Below are 14,620 nucleotides of genomic sequence, written 5' to 3' on the forward strand. Positions count from 1 at the left end.
TCACCTGCAAAGGGTTCCTGAGCCTTTGAATGGTCTCTCAGTCTGGTTCAGTATGAGCCACAATCATGGGGTAGACTGCTGACCTGACAGTTGTGCATAAAACCATCATTCACACACACCACAAGGCAGGAAAGACTCAAAAGGGAATGGCAACTGAAGTATTATGGAATTTTTTTTAGGATGTTCTCAAAGTGCTGTATCAAAGCACATTAATAATAGAAAGTTAAGTGGAAGAAAAGGGTGCACAAGCAGCAGGGATGACCAAAGTCTGAAGAGGATTGTCAGGAAAAGGCCATTCAAATGTGTGGGGCAGCCATCTACCAGGACATTTTAGAGCGCTTCCACACTGCCAAAAGTACCAACTTTTTCAATGATCTACTGTGCTTGATTGGCCAGCAGGAGAAAGATGAGTCATGAGACCGAACAATGCAGGCGAGCTGAAGGCTGCTATTGAAGCATCCTGGTTTTCATAACTAAAAAATAAAAAATAAAGCTATATTAAAAAATAAGCTATAAGCCATGCTCATCAAAATGATAGCAAATAAAAGGCTTGAAATGTCTCACTTTGCATGTAATGAGTCTATATAATATACGTTTCACCTTTTATAATTAAAACAGTTGTGTAAAAAAAAAAAAAAAGTGATACATAGATCCCAATCTGCCTCATTTTAAATTCGGGTACCCTGGTCTGAGATGGAGCAGGTTCGCAATGTCTCCTGGACCTTACAAGTGAGCTCCTGTAGGGGACGTTACATTTGCCCTGCAGGGCCTCCCCTTTCCTTTAGAGTCCGCTTCTTTACGCTGTCTGCTACCACAAGCAGAATGAAGCAAAGCACACTGCTCTCCTTTTCCAATCTCTTCTAGTCAGACAGCCCTAACCAAAAATAATAATCAACAGATGTATACAAAATTGAAATATACAGAAAATAATATGATATATAGATAAAATTATCCAAAGATAAGAACAAAGGTGAACCAAAACAGTTATAAAAAAGAATACAAAATATGATGCAGAGATAAAATAAGGTGCAATCAGTCGGACGTACAGTGGCACAGTGCTCACTCAGTGTTTTGAGTCTGGATTTCAATGTGGCTACTGGTGGAAGCTGGTTCCAACTGCGGCTCCCATAATAGCTAAAAGTAGACTCTGCTTGCTTTAAGGGAACTCTTGGTATTTCTCTTGGTAACTGACTTGATCCCGATGGACGAGTGATCTGTTGGGTTTGTATTTAATCAGCATATCAGCAATGTATTGAGGTCCCAGGTCATTGGGTGATTTAGAAACAAGTAATAGCACTTTAAAATCAGTCCTAGATGAAACTGGAAGCCAGTGTAAAGACCTGAGGACTGGTGTGATATGTTTTTTTTTTTTTTTTTTTTGGTTCTGCTCAGAATCAGGGCAGCACCATTCTTTATGAGCTGCAGTTGTCTAATGGTCTTTTTGAAAAGGCCATTACAATAGTCCACCCTGCTGGTGATGAAAGCATGAACCAGTTTCTCTAAGTCTTGCCTGGAAACAAAGCATCCAATTCTTGCAATATTTTTCAGATGATACTATGCTGATTTACTTATTGCTTTGACATAACTACTGAAACTCATGACTACTGGGTGTCGTCAGCATAGCTTTGGTATGCAATTTTGTTTATTTTGTATTATTTTGCTCAGTGGCAGCATATGCAGGTTGAATAGGAGTGGTGCAGGAATTGACCCTTGTGGGACTCCGCATGTCATGGATGTCCACTCAGACTTATGGTCGCCTGTACTCACATAATAACCTCTCCCTTCTAAGTATGACCTGAACCATTTGAGGACCATCCCAGGAAGTATGTTGTGGTCAACAGTGTCGAATGCAGCACGGAGGTCGAGTAGTACCAGAATTGATGTTTTGCCTGTATCAGTATTTAACCGAATATCATTTATAATCTTTATGAGCACTGTCTCTGTGCTGTGATGCGGATAAAACCAGATTGAAAATTGTCGAGCTTAAGGATTTGTTCAGCTGACTGAAAACAACTTTTTCAATGATCTTGCCTATGAAGGGGAGATTCGAGATTGCTCTGTAGTTGCTCAATATGGAGTTATCCAGATTTCTCTTTTTTTAGGAGAGGCTTAACCCTCAGATGCGGCACTGAATAAAACTGGAGAATTTTTGAGAGAACATCTTCGAGCAAGAGCGCATTGAATCAGTGCGAACCTATGGTGCGAACAAAAGTGGAGCTAGTGTTCGAGTGAGAGCAATATTGTCAACGTCAGCGAGTGTTTGCATTAGATTATTATTTTCTAATGGCATCAATAAAGCTTTCCCGCAATGAAGTGTTGGGTTTTCTATTCGCGGACCCTGATTCTAAAGGGGAATATTTGCCTTCAGAAGATGACGGTGATTCTGAAAGTGAAAGTATAGCCCTACAACAAACACAAATGGTGAATCCTTTGCCCAATGTCAGCGGTGGGAACAATGTTTCCCGGGGTCGGAGTGTTGATCGCAAAGTTAGCAGGCGTGTTAGTGTTGTGGGGAACGAGGCGGCCGTGGGAAATTTTTACCGCGCTAGCCATGAAGCGTTGTCTGACCATGTGCCTCTCCGCAATCGCAGCGATAGTATTGTGTTGGAGACTTTGTCTAATGACACTGGGTATGTTAGACGAGGTCAAAGTATTCATAGGACAGTTAGGGGGCAACGTGGAGACAGGGTGGGGAGTCGCAATGACCATGACAGTAACTGTTAGTCCGTCCGAGCTGTGCACACTCGTAGCAGGAGCGGATGCGGTGTGACACGGGGCAGAGGGGCTATTATGCATAATATATAATATATATGTGCCCCATACATGGACTCAGAGTGCCTACTGTATGTAGTGAATGGAACATCTCTACAGCAAAAGGCCAACCGCTACATTCATTCAAACGGTTTGCTTCTACCATTTATTAGTAAAGATTTACACAGTTTGTTTACTATTTACCTGAACATTCAGTACTGTGCAATACAGAAGGTGAGGGACATTTTGCGGGGGAAAGAAGTGCTGCATTTTATCATTTAAACATGTGACTTTTTTATGAAAATTCCATAATACAAGCTGGACACCACCGTATGACGTCATAATATGCAAATTAGATGGGAAAATCTAATCATCCTTAATATTTCTCTAATTTACAGAAAGTCTCTATCTTTTATCACTTTTAAGATTAAGATGTCAAAAATCAAACGTTTAACGCCTAAAGGGTTAACTACTGCGGTTTAAAGGGAGTTTGGAAACGTCCCATAGAGAAGTGAGGAGGTTACAACTTGTAAGGGGGGAATTTTTATTTTCCCAATAAATAAGAATAAACCTGATGTCCTCCATGTTAAATATGGAAATTTGTCTTACACAAATGCATCGATTCGCTTCCCCGCAGCCGTATGGATTTATTTTATGATGGATAGATGCAGTTTTATGGGCTTCAAAAACAGACAAAGACAGCCATTCACTAACATTTTAAAGTTTGGAAGAGCCAAGACATTTTTTGATATAACTCCAATTGTGTTCTTCTGAAAGAAGAATGTCATATACACCTAGGATGACTTGAAGCTGAGTAAATCAGGGGCTAATTTTGTAAACAGAGTGTACGGTAAAACAGGTCAAATGACGCCTGTAATTTCAAAGTGAAGGTTTATGTAGACTCTATACTTAAAAGCGCTCCTTTTCCTTCTTGGACAACCAACCAGGAGCTTTCTGAGAGTATTCTTAGAAGCTTTAAGAATACGGGCCCAGATCCTCACCGGCCATCTCAAACTCGAAGAGTTACTCATTACGGATTCATATAGCCATTCTCAATACCCTTTCAACGATGGCTGCACTGGACCCGCATTATGATCAGCCACACCAGCTTGCCTTACAATGAAAAAGCAGAACTTATGCGTGACCCAAATATCAGCAGAAGTTATGCGTGGCCCAAAGATCAGCAGAACTTATGCGTGACCCAAATATCAGCAGAAGTTATGCGTGGCCCAAAGATCAGCAGAACTTATGCCTGACCCAAATATCAGCACAAGTTATGCGTGGCCCAAAGATCAGCAGAAGTTATGCGTGGCCCAAAGATCAGCAGAAGTTATGCGTGGCCCAAAGATCAGCAGAACTTGTGCCTGACCCAAATATCAGCAGAAGTTATGCGTGGCCCAAAGATCAGCAGAAGTTATGCGTGGCCCAAAGATCAACAGAAATTATGCGTGACCCAAATATCAGCAGAAGTTATGCGTGGCCCAAAGATCAGCAGAACTTATGCGTGGCCCAAAGTTAGCTCTCTTTTTGGCATGCTGGGGCAACTAGGAAAGAAGGGCACCATCACCACAAATTGCAGTGTAGAACCCATGTCTCTACACTGTTGGGGGAATTGCTGCATGATCTCAGATCAATTTTCTACCAGTTTCTGAATGGTTGAAGTATGAAATCCAAACACAGGAGGACACTTCAAGGTTTGTAACCAGTCAACATAGATGGCCTAATGCATGGAGCACAAGTCTTCTCATACGAGTGCTAACAATCTGCACAACACTGAGACAACACTTTCATCATCTCCAACCATGAAAGCTGTTTCAAAGCCTTACTGCCCCTACTGCGAAGACACTAAGCACTCCTCGAATAACTGTTCAAATTTCATGCAACCCACCACAGATCAGGGGCCGTATTTACAAAACATTTTACCTTACCACTAAGAGTTCTCCAAAATAGCAGTAAAAGTTCTTATTTAAGATTTTTCTCTTAAAAAATAAACTCTTCCCAAAGCTGCTGAGGCCAACTTTTATTAAGGAATAGAGAGAAGTCTTAAACTAAGAGTAAGGCAGGATTGACCTAATTGCTATGGATGATGTTATCACGCTTATTAACTAAACACACAGTGATTGGCTGATAGGGGAGGGGTCTCTGGTTTTAAAACAATAATGTTGCCATATTCATATTTAAATTAGTAGGCTACGTGTCACTAATTCAACAAGTAAATCATGCTGTTGTAAGAATGGATTTCACCTGAGAACAAACAAAAGGGATTAAAGCTGAAATAAAGATAATAAAACTTCACTATCCGAATGCAAGAGTAAACAAGACTGCACCTGGCCCAATCCTATTTCCTCACCCCTGCCGAGATATGACCCTCTCACCCTCTGGGTCACATGCAAATATCACAGATACTGCCACAAGCTGTTTCTGTATGGTCAATATAAATACTTTTGGTGTGATTGGTAAACAGGTTTCATCCTCACATCAGGGGAACTGGTGACATTCCAGCTCTAGTAAAACAGATCGTAAAAGAAGGACAACCGGGTTTGTTCCTCTGGTGTGGGAAGATGCTCATAAAGATCTTTTGATAAACATTTGCTGTCAGGCCTCAAGGATAGGTGGGACCATTTGGGTCTGAGAAAAGAACCAAGATCTGCATAAATATTTGGGTGCTAAATGTTTATTGTTCTTTGATCTGGTGGAGTATTTAAGGGAAAGGAGCAAACCGCTCAAGGAAGCATCTGTATCCAGAACTTCCCACACTGTTCCCGTGTGTTTCTATAAGCCAGGTAAAATGATGACTCTTTGAAACTATGTTTATATTATTTTATACTTGAGTAACATTGTATGCTGATCCGTTGTGTATCATTGTCTTTTAATTTGACTATATTTTGATGATTTTGCCTGGCTAAATAAACATTAACTTTGATTAATCTTGTATTATTCTAAGGCCGCTTCTTTTAGTACGATCAATCGGAGTCTGGTATTTCCGCAGGCGTTGTCTCGGCGTAGATCAAACAGCAGGACTCAATGAATTGGAGCATAGCGCACAACATTAGGGATAATCTGTTTTCTGATGTAGCGACTCAGGCGAATCAAACACACAATCGCCAGTTACATTTAACAAATATGTTGTGAAAGCTGTGTGCTTACTGGCAGACCTTCCCCCAACACAACAGAGAAAGACTCTTCGTTACCCTGGAAACCATCTGATAAGATGTTTTATGGCCCAAAAGAATTTGGCCACATGAAGTTTCAGACACAAAGAGTTTAAGACACAGAGCTTTTGCCTCAAATTATAGACAAACCATCTATAAATGAACGGTAATGAATGGTATTTTACATCTTTTTGTCTTTGTCTTAACCAAGTACTAGTTCAGATAACCTCATATATGTCATGTCTCCTATCAAATTAATGCTCACTTCACGACTTACACTTCCATGTATATCACTTATTCAGAAAATGCAGTGTGTGTTTGTTGCATTAATTAAAATATGAATGGCCAGAGACCCACTGATTCGAGCCTTGGAACAAAGGGCCATAAAATCTGCTGAGGAATTTCCCGCCTGGAAATCCCAACAATCTCATTGGTTAAGTCTAACCCTGGAGGGTGGGACTACTTCTAGACCTTAAAAGACCAGTGGAGACAATCTGAAACTCTCTGACTTAGTTCTCTTACTTCTCCAACTCTCTCCCTGTGGGAGCCAACACCCACGGTGGCTGGCACTTAAGCCATGCCACCAATGCAGGCCCTCCAAGCAGGCCCCAGCTCTTCCTCTCTTCCCCTCTTCCCTGGTTCTCCTCGCTTCCCTACTGAGTCATCAACTTACTAGCCCCAAGGGCATTCTTCAGAAGGAGGACACGGAGCGTCTCCTAAAAGCAACCAGCTGCTCCCTCTCGACCTCGGAAAGAACCACCGGACACGCAGGGCATTTGAAATCGGAACATGCACACACGTGAGAAGCCACAACTAGAGCAAGTATTATCTTCCAAACTCAAACTGCTGTAAAGAGGGTGTGTTATTTTCCCGTTGGGACAAGTTAACTCCATGAAGGTTGTATTTGATGAACTGAAGGAAAGCTGTTTCTTATCCCCCCACTCTCTTTCTCTCTCTCTCTCTCTCTCTCTCTCTCTCTCTCTCTCTCTCTCTCTCTCTCTCTCTCTCTCTCTCTCTCATCTCTCTCTCTCTCTCTTTTATCTCTCTCTAATTTCAGTCTATTCATTATTCACTTTTATGTATTCTTTCGTTAATATCTATACTTCTACTCTCTTGATGCATATTTAGTATGTACTTTCTGTGTGAATTGTAGTGTTATTTTTAGTCTGTGTTTATTAAACCTCCAAAAGACATTTAATGAGTTGAATCTGTTATTCTGCCACATACACAAAGTCAATGAAACTTCCGATCTAACGTTACCTAACTGCTTATGCTACTATGTTAGTAAAGTAAACTGTATGACCATTTGAAATATTGAACTTGTCCTGATCAGTAAAGTTAATGTTTCTTATGCGCTCGTAAAGCAGTAATCCCTTATTGAGAATTGATTTGAAAAGTCTATAACTAATTTGCAGGACAAACTTAGTAGGATAATTTCAAGCAATTCCGTAAAGGGTTACTTGTATATAATTAAACAATTTTCCCTATCGGAAAATTTTAATACGTAATGAATGACTGGCAAATTATATTCATAAATTCATGAATATTGAATATTAAATCCCTTTTGAGTTAATTATTCCCCGATACATTAAACTCATAGTCATTGTTGTTACACTGACTATCACTGTATTAGCAAGTTGCAGTTCCTGTGATTATTATTCCCATTACACTTTAAGATGAGTAAGCAGGCGCAACCACTTAAAGGTAAAATATTCACTCTGCAATCCTCTGACTAATATCAGAACCGGCTCGTCTGTGTTTGAGAATGTATTTCGCGAAACATATCTCTAAGAGATATCGGGTCCCTTGATGAACGAAGATAGTGAGAAGTAGAGATACTCAGAGAGATCAAAGATCTAAATTAAATCACAACTAATCATACGATCAGCTGTAATTATAAACGTAACAAACTCAAGGAAACTACATACAATTAGAGTCAGATTAAATTAAAACATGGAGTCAGATTTAAAATTGGATCTTCACACTTTAATAAATTACAGTGTCCTTTATAGAAGCGCCTGAAAAGACGAACACGCAGTATTCCTTCGACCAGCTGTTGGATTCCTACGTTGGGCCAAACAGGTGGAGTTTACAAAGAGGTGACCCCGCCCTACGTGATCTCCCAGTCTCAGGCGAGTGACGTCTTTTGGCGCGACAATTCAGATCCACCCGAGTGAGCATGAGGTTTGAAGTTCTACTTTTCTGTCTACAAATGTCCTGGTAAGTCCATTTTTGTTTACCTTTTAGAAAGTGTTGAGGGAAAGCCTAGACGCACCCAATATAGACACATTTGTTGAACGGGTCGGTATACCCACAATAGACCGGAGACCGTAGAAATCCGGTGGTGTTTAAGGTTATTAGATAACAACATGGCTTATCAGGGAAGCGGCAGTTTGAGTGTAGATAAGGAGATAATGGAAACGCTTGGAGTGAACATTAAAGATCTCCTCCTTAGCTTGCGCAACAAAGCTGTAGATTTTGAGTGGAACAATGATAAAATTCTAGCTTGGTACCAGACTGAGGGCCGTAAATTGGAAAAAAAGGCTCCTTTTAAGAAAATTCTGGTCGCGATCGTTTATCTGCTGCGTCGAAATGATTTGGAAACTATTGCAGAAAACGAACGTGTAATAGCCCATATAAAAGAGCTAGAAATGCAACGATCGGACGAGTTAAAGAAGCTAAGAGCGCAGGTCGAAGCATTTGTGTATGATAAACAAACATGGGCAAGACAGGGCAGCGCGATCGAATCACAAATGAAAAAGCTTGAAAAGAAGCTTAAATTAGATAAAGATTACACATCCGCGCTTGAGGATTGCTGCGAATCAGCAGGATTTCCTGTATCTGCGGTAGTCGCGGCGATAAGCAGTAAAATGGGTAACGCTAACGGGCAAAATAGCGATAGTGACGAAGATGATGTTGCACTTCTGTCGAGCAGTTTGCAAGGCCATCTGGACCTGAGAGAGCGTGAGCTTTCTCCAGGACCCGCGAAAGAGCAAAAACTATCCGATGAGCGAAAACAACGCAGTCCCATAATAACTTGAGTTAAATCAGGCTTGGTTCTCCGAAAACCGGTGAAAATTGCTGTGCTTAAAACAATGACGAATGCAGATGATGAAGTCACTACCATTAGCCGCCCTTTAACTTGCGAAGAATGCACGAAACACAAAGAAGTTGTGGGAATGATGCCACGAAAAGGTCCTTTCCAACCCTACTGGGACAACTTAATGCTACAGGCATCGGTGTACAAATTAGAGATCAGAGATGTTTGGCAAGTAGCCCTTCTTACCATTCCAGACGAGCTAAAACCAAAAATTCCCCGCGAATTAAGAAATGGAGAAATCATAATCAAACAGGAAGATGAAGATGACGACGACGTGTATGAAAGATTAAAGGAAACTTTATTAGAGTTAAGGGGACCAACACACGCTGAGTGGAATAGGATTTTAGAGATTAAACAGACTAACAAAGAACCGTTTGAAATTTATGCCGAACGTTTATGGGTGACATACAAAGAGCATTCAGGTTTAGAGGATGCACAACGCGATCAGGAAGTTTTATTACAACTCCTGAAAAATAACGCCGGTCCCCATATACAGCAGGCATTAGTTCACGGAGCCGATCCGCCAGAGAATACCTACCGGTCATTGGTGGATTGGGCTTCCAAAATAGAGGCCAGGCTAAAACAAAACAAAACCCGTTCTGTGGCAACAACACAATGGTTAACCGAAGGAAGAGGTGCTAAAAATCCTGACCCTAAATTTCAACCTCGATGCCAGTTTTGTAAGAAAAACAACCATACTATCAAAACCTGTTTTCAATTAAAACGCAAACTAAATCAGGAAACGCATTCTAAGGACGACAATGGAATACTCAGGCGTTTAGGGGATTTGATTGCAAAGAATAACACTTCAGAAAACAGCGCAAAGCAATCTGAAGAAAGAAAATTGACCCAAGATGACGCATTCCAAACAGAGCTCGCTGCCCTGCTAGAAAAACATAAAAGGCCCCAATAGGGGTGCGTGGCCTCCATTGCTATGGGAAGCGTTGTCACAAGCGGTAACAGAATCAAAATAAGAGCTAATCTCGGAGGCCGGTTAGTTAACATTCTCATTGATTCTGGAGCCGCCTGCTCTTGTACAAACCTTCCGTTACCCCTAAACACGAGAACTATTCAAATTAAAGGCATAGGCGATACTTTGATGACCGCAACGCAAACACAACCAGTTAAACTTGATTTGGGCGTGGTTATGCTAACAGAACAATTCTGGTATTTACCAGACAATAGTGAAGGAACTGTGCTGGGAATGGACATTATGAGAAAGCATGGATTTGTGATTCATTGTTTTGAAAAACAAATTGAACTACGAACATATAAAACTACAAAGGGAAGTTTGCCTAAAGGCAATGCAAACATTATGTCCATGTCCAGTACAGATCCAATTCAACGTCTCATCAGCAAACACAGCAATGTTTGAGCTAATCATGAGCACGATTGCGGCCTTGTTGACTTTGAGGTATGCATCGAGGGAGAGCCCCCTCCCCCGCAAAAGCAATACCGCATCAAGCCAGAGGCAGAGGTCGCTGTTCATGAGATAGTACAACAGCTTGAGGCAAGAGGAATAGTTCGACGATGCAGTTCCACTACGAATTCACCGTGCTTGCCAGTGCCAAAACCTAATGGAAAATGGCGTCTGTGCATAGATTATCAGCGTCTTAACAAAGTTCTACCTAAAGCGACACCAATAGTGGCAAATCCAGCTACCATCTTATCACAAGTTTCAACCGATGCTTCATGGTTCACAGTGCTTGACATCAAAAATGGTTTTTGGTCTCTTAAAGTTAAACGAGAAGACCAATGGAAATTGGCATTTACTGTAAATCAAATGCAGTATACCTGGGAGCGGATGCCACAAGGCCTACACAACAGCCCAGCCATTTTCCACAGAGCTGTGGCAGATGTCCTCGGTCCCTTACTAGGGACTGGCCAGGTCGTTCACTATGTGGATGACATTTTGATAGCTACAGGAAAACAAATTGAGAACCATTTGCAGCTGGTTGACGAGGTGTTACAAAGGTTAGGTGACGCAGGCTTTAAAATGAACAAAGAAAAAGCCCAAATTGCACTAAAAGAGGTACACTATTTAGGGTACACTCTGACGAAAAGCCACAGAGCCTTAACAGACGATAGAAAGAAATGCATCGCCGAACTGCCTCGACCACATACTTTAAACTCGTTACAAAAAGTATTGGGAACAGCAAACTATTTACGAGACTTCATCCCTGATTATGCAAACACCGCTGCGCCGTTGTATTCGCTTCTAAAAGGAAAAACAAAACCAAATGATGTCCTTGAATGGACTGACGAGCATGAACAAGCATTTATTGATTTAAAACAGCGTTTGTGCGCCGCGCCTGCCCTTGGATTGCCCAATGTATCAAAAGTTTTCCACATTCAAGTAGACACGCATGAAATAACACTAAGCGGAGTCTTAGCTCAGGAATATGGGGGAAAACTGCGTCCAATCGCGTATTACAGTCGGAAAAAATCTCTGGTCGAGCAAGGATTCGACCCATGTACGCAACACGTGCTAGCGGTGCATTGGATGCTAAAAACAACAGAGCCCATTGTCGGTTTTCAACCTGTTGTTGTGCACACAATGCACACGCCTGTACGAATGTTGTTACAGGGCCGAATCAAGGGAGTTTCTTCCCAAAGATTAGCGAGATGGCTAGCCGACATTCAAGCGCGTGACATTACCATAAAAAACACACGAATTTTGCCACATCTGCTCGGGGATGTTGAGGGAAATCCACACACATGCCAGCCTGTAAAAGAGGCACAAAGCCTTGTTCATGACCAACCATTACCAGGCCAAGCACCTGTATACATAGATGGTTCACGATTCTATCAGAATGGTCATTTTTATGCTGGATGTGCAGTGTGGGCCCCCAATCTTCCAGACACAGATGCTGGACAACAATTGTTGTTTAAATTACCGTCTAACGTATCCGCACAGGAAGCCGAGCTCATTGCATTGCTATAAGCGATTAAGGCACACCCTGAACCACTTTGCGTGTATACAGATAGTCGGTATGCGTTTGGGGTTGTAACTGATTTTATGGCTCAATGGCAATTGAGAAAATTCCTCACTTCTGCTGGAACGCCTATAAAACATTTCAACACCATAACGTCAATATGGAAAGCAGTCCAAGCGCGAAAAAACCCCATGTCCATTGTGAAAGTACGCGCACACATAAGCAAAAATCCAGATGTGCACGAGAAAAACAATAATGTTGTTGACCAACTGGCTAAGCTGGCCGCAGTCAAAGGCGACCAGTGGCAAAAAGAGACATCCTCTGCTTCTGTAGCAAGTGCTGCCCAAGTCACACCCATTGACCTCAAACAGTATCAACAAGAGCTGTGGGTCTCTGAGGGAGAACTTGTGCCACACTTGAAACATGATCAGATGGTGAATGTAATTGAAGGCATAGTACTCCGAGATGGAAAATTTGTCGTTCCGGAAGCCCTCCAAAAACCAATAATCAAATTCACCATAACATTACGGCCTGGGAACAACTTAAAGTTTTCCCAGATTCAGAAATTGGTAAACTGCACACATTTTATGAGAAGAATAATTATGGCACAGATCCTAAAAAATGTTATTCAAGTACGGATCTGGAACCAGCAACATATAGGTGCACTCACACAACATCGCATAACGACACACATTTGAAGTTTACGGAACTTTTGTTCAATCTGACAAAACGGACACCGAGCAGTATTGTAAAAACATTTGTTTGGACTAGTCGGAAAGAAGGAACATACTGTGTGGGAAAATGTGAGGCAAATCTGGAAAATTTTACTAGCCCTCACAATTGCTCATGGACTTTACACCATTGCTTTAATTTGACTACCTGTGGATACAGGAAACCCACACAGTGTCCAAAATTACATCCCACTCCTCCAGGTGGTCTGATCAGAGGAAATGTGAATAAGACTTTGCTTCATGATGTCAATCTTGTGATAACACATGTGACGTATAACATCTCTAATATTTTGTCTGCCTACGAAAAGCACTGTGATATTAATGACAAAACATACACATGGCTACAGTCACGCATCGATGATTTAGTTTCTGATTACAAAAATAGACTTGCAGTCCAAATTCCACCTGTTCGCACTAAACGAGCTATATCCAACAATTACAAAATAACAGGTCAATCTCAATTTTCAACATGGTTGGCAAATCAGGTGGCCACTGGTTTTCAACACATCACTAATAGTAATGAAAATATTATTAAAGCGGTCAGATCTGAGGCGCAGGCGCTTCTGACGACCAGCCAGACAATTTTCAATCAGACCCGTACCATCGAGCATGACTTAGCCTGTAGGTTGTATGCACAGGATTTGTTTACTGCAGCGAGACAAGAGATTTTAGATCCTCGTCTCTATAAAACACCTAGACATGTTCTAAATGATCTTATTGAAATCTTAGATCTGCATAGATGGCTTGCATCAGAGAAAATGAAAAATATTAAATACTCTGAATTATTATCAACGTTAATGATGTATACTGGAAATGAATGTACTGGCTGTATTGGGTTCTTTGCCACTTTCCCTTTAATTCACCCAGATCAAGTTTACTTAAATTCCACTACCATACGCTCTATTGGCGTTGTAGTGAAGGATCAGATCATAAAATGGGACTATCTTACGGGGTATATGACTTTGAGGGGCATTGAAACCTTGTTTACCACTCGCAGTTGTTGTCATGAAACATCAAGTTACGTTATTTGCACCTGCAACACTTTACAGCCTTTTTCTGCCAATGACTCTAAGCTTGTTAACGTCCAGTCATTGCATGGACATTCTGATGCTGTTCAAGTGTCTCACACACAGTGGTGCATCGTCAGTGAGATGAATTCCTTCACCTACGGAGGTCTGACCTGCCCTGCTAACCACACTTTCTGTTTAGAAGTGAAAGAAGACTTTTCAATGGGTCAGATCAACATCCTGGGAAGGGTACCAATGGACGCGGATGTTTCCCCCTGGTGGGAGGACACTTTTTATGAACAAAGCACACAAGATTTGGTCAACACAATGGACTTAGTACAAGAAATGATCCTGCAGACCGAATACCATCTCAACCAAGCACAAGTGGAGGCAAATCTGGCGAAAAAGACTGCCGAGATCCTGTCCAGTTCTTCTACGCGTTCAGCACAGTATGCGTACACATGGTGGGACTGGATGTTCCGTGGATGTGCCATGGCCAGTGTGTTCATCTTTTTATTCACACTCTGTCAGTGCTTTTACTTCAGAAGTCTTCTTCGAGCAATGCGCACTTCAACCAACATGGCCATTGCACTCAGCCCATTACAGATACCAGCCCTACGGAAAGTGCAGCTGTAAAAAAAAAAAAAGAAATCCCTGGTGGTGGCCCCTCGGAGACTGCTCTGTCTCTGCTCCAAGGGACCAAGTGCGGAACTGTAAGAATGGATTTCACCTGAGAACAAACTAAAGGGATTGATTAAAGCTGAAATAAAGACAATAAAACTTCACTATCCGAATGCAAGAGTAAACAAGACTGCACCTGGCCCAATCCTATTTCCTCACCCCTGCCGAGATATGACCCTCTCACCCTCTGGGTCACATGCAAATATCACAGATACTGCCACAAGCTGTTTCTGTATGGTCAATATAAATACTTTTGGTGTGA

At 41.6% G+C, this 14,620-nt stretch overlaps 1 protein-coding gene across 1 annotated transcript; it reads left to right on the plus strand.

The window, feature by feature from the left end:
• Positions 1–12,130: 12,130 nt before the first annotated feature.
• On the plus strand, positions 12,131–14,313 carry LOC137065773 (uncharacterized). Its single transcript, XM_067437302.1, has 2 exons — positions 12,131–12,389; positions 12,872–14,313. The coding sequence occupies exons 1-2, from the start codon at positions 12,131–12,133 to the stop codon at positions 14,311–14,313; spliced, it is 1,701 nt and encodes a 566-aa protein (XP_067293403.1).
• Positions 14,314–14,620: the final 307 nt, after the last annotated feature.

Source organism: Pseudorasbora parva, unplaced genomic scaffold (genome assembly GCF_024679245.1).
Source record: "Pseudorasbora parva isolate DD20220531a unplaced genomic scaffold, ASM2467924v1 scaffold_31, whole genome shotgun sequence".
In the NCBI taxonomy this organism is placed as follows: Eukaryota; Metazoa; Chordata; class Actinopteri; order Cypriniformes; family Gobionidae; genus Pseudorasbora; species Pseudorasbora parva.

Excerpts from the sequence above, each read along its gene's own strand:
- LOC137065773 (XM_067437302.1), top strand. The coding sequence starts at position 12,131 with ATGTCCATTGTGAAAGTACGCGCACACATAAGCAAAAATCCAGATGTG. Across the intron at positions 12,390-12,871 it reads GATGGTGAATGTAATTGAAG|GTGGTCTGATCAGAGGAAAT; the intron begins GCATAGTACTCC and ends CCACTCCTCCAG.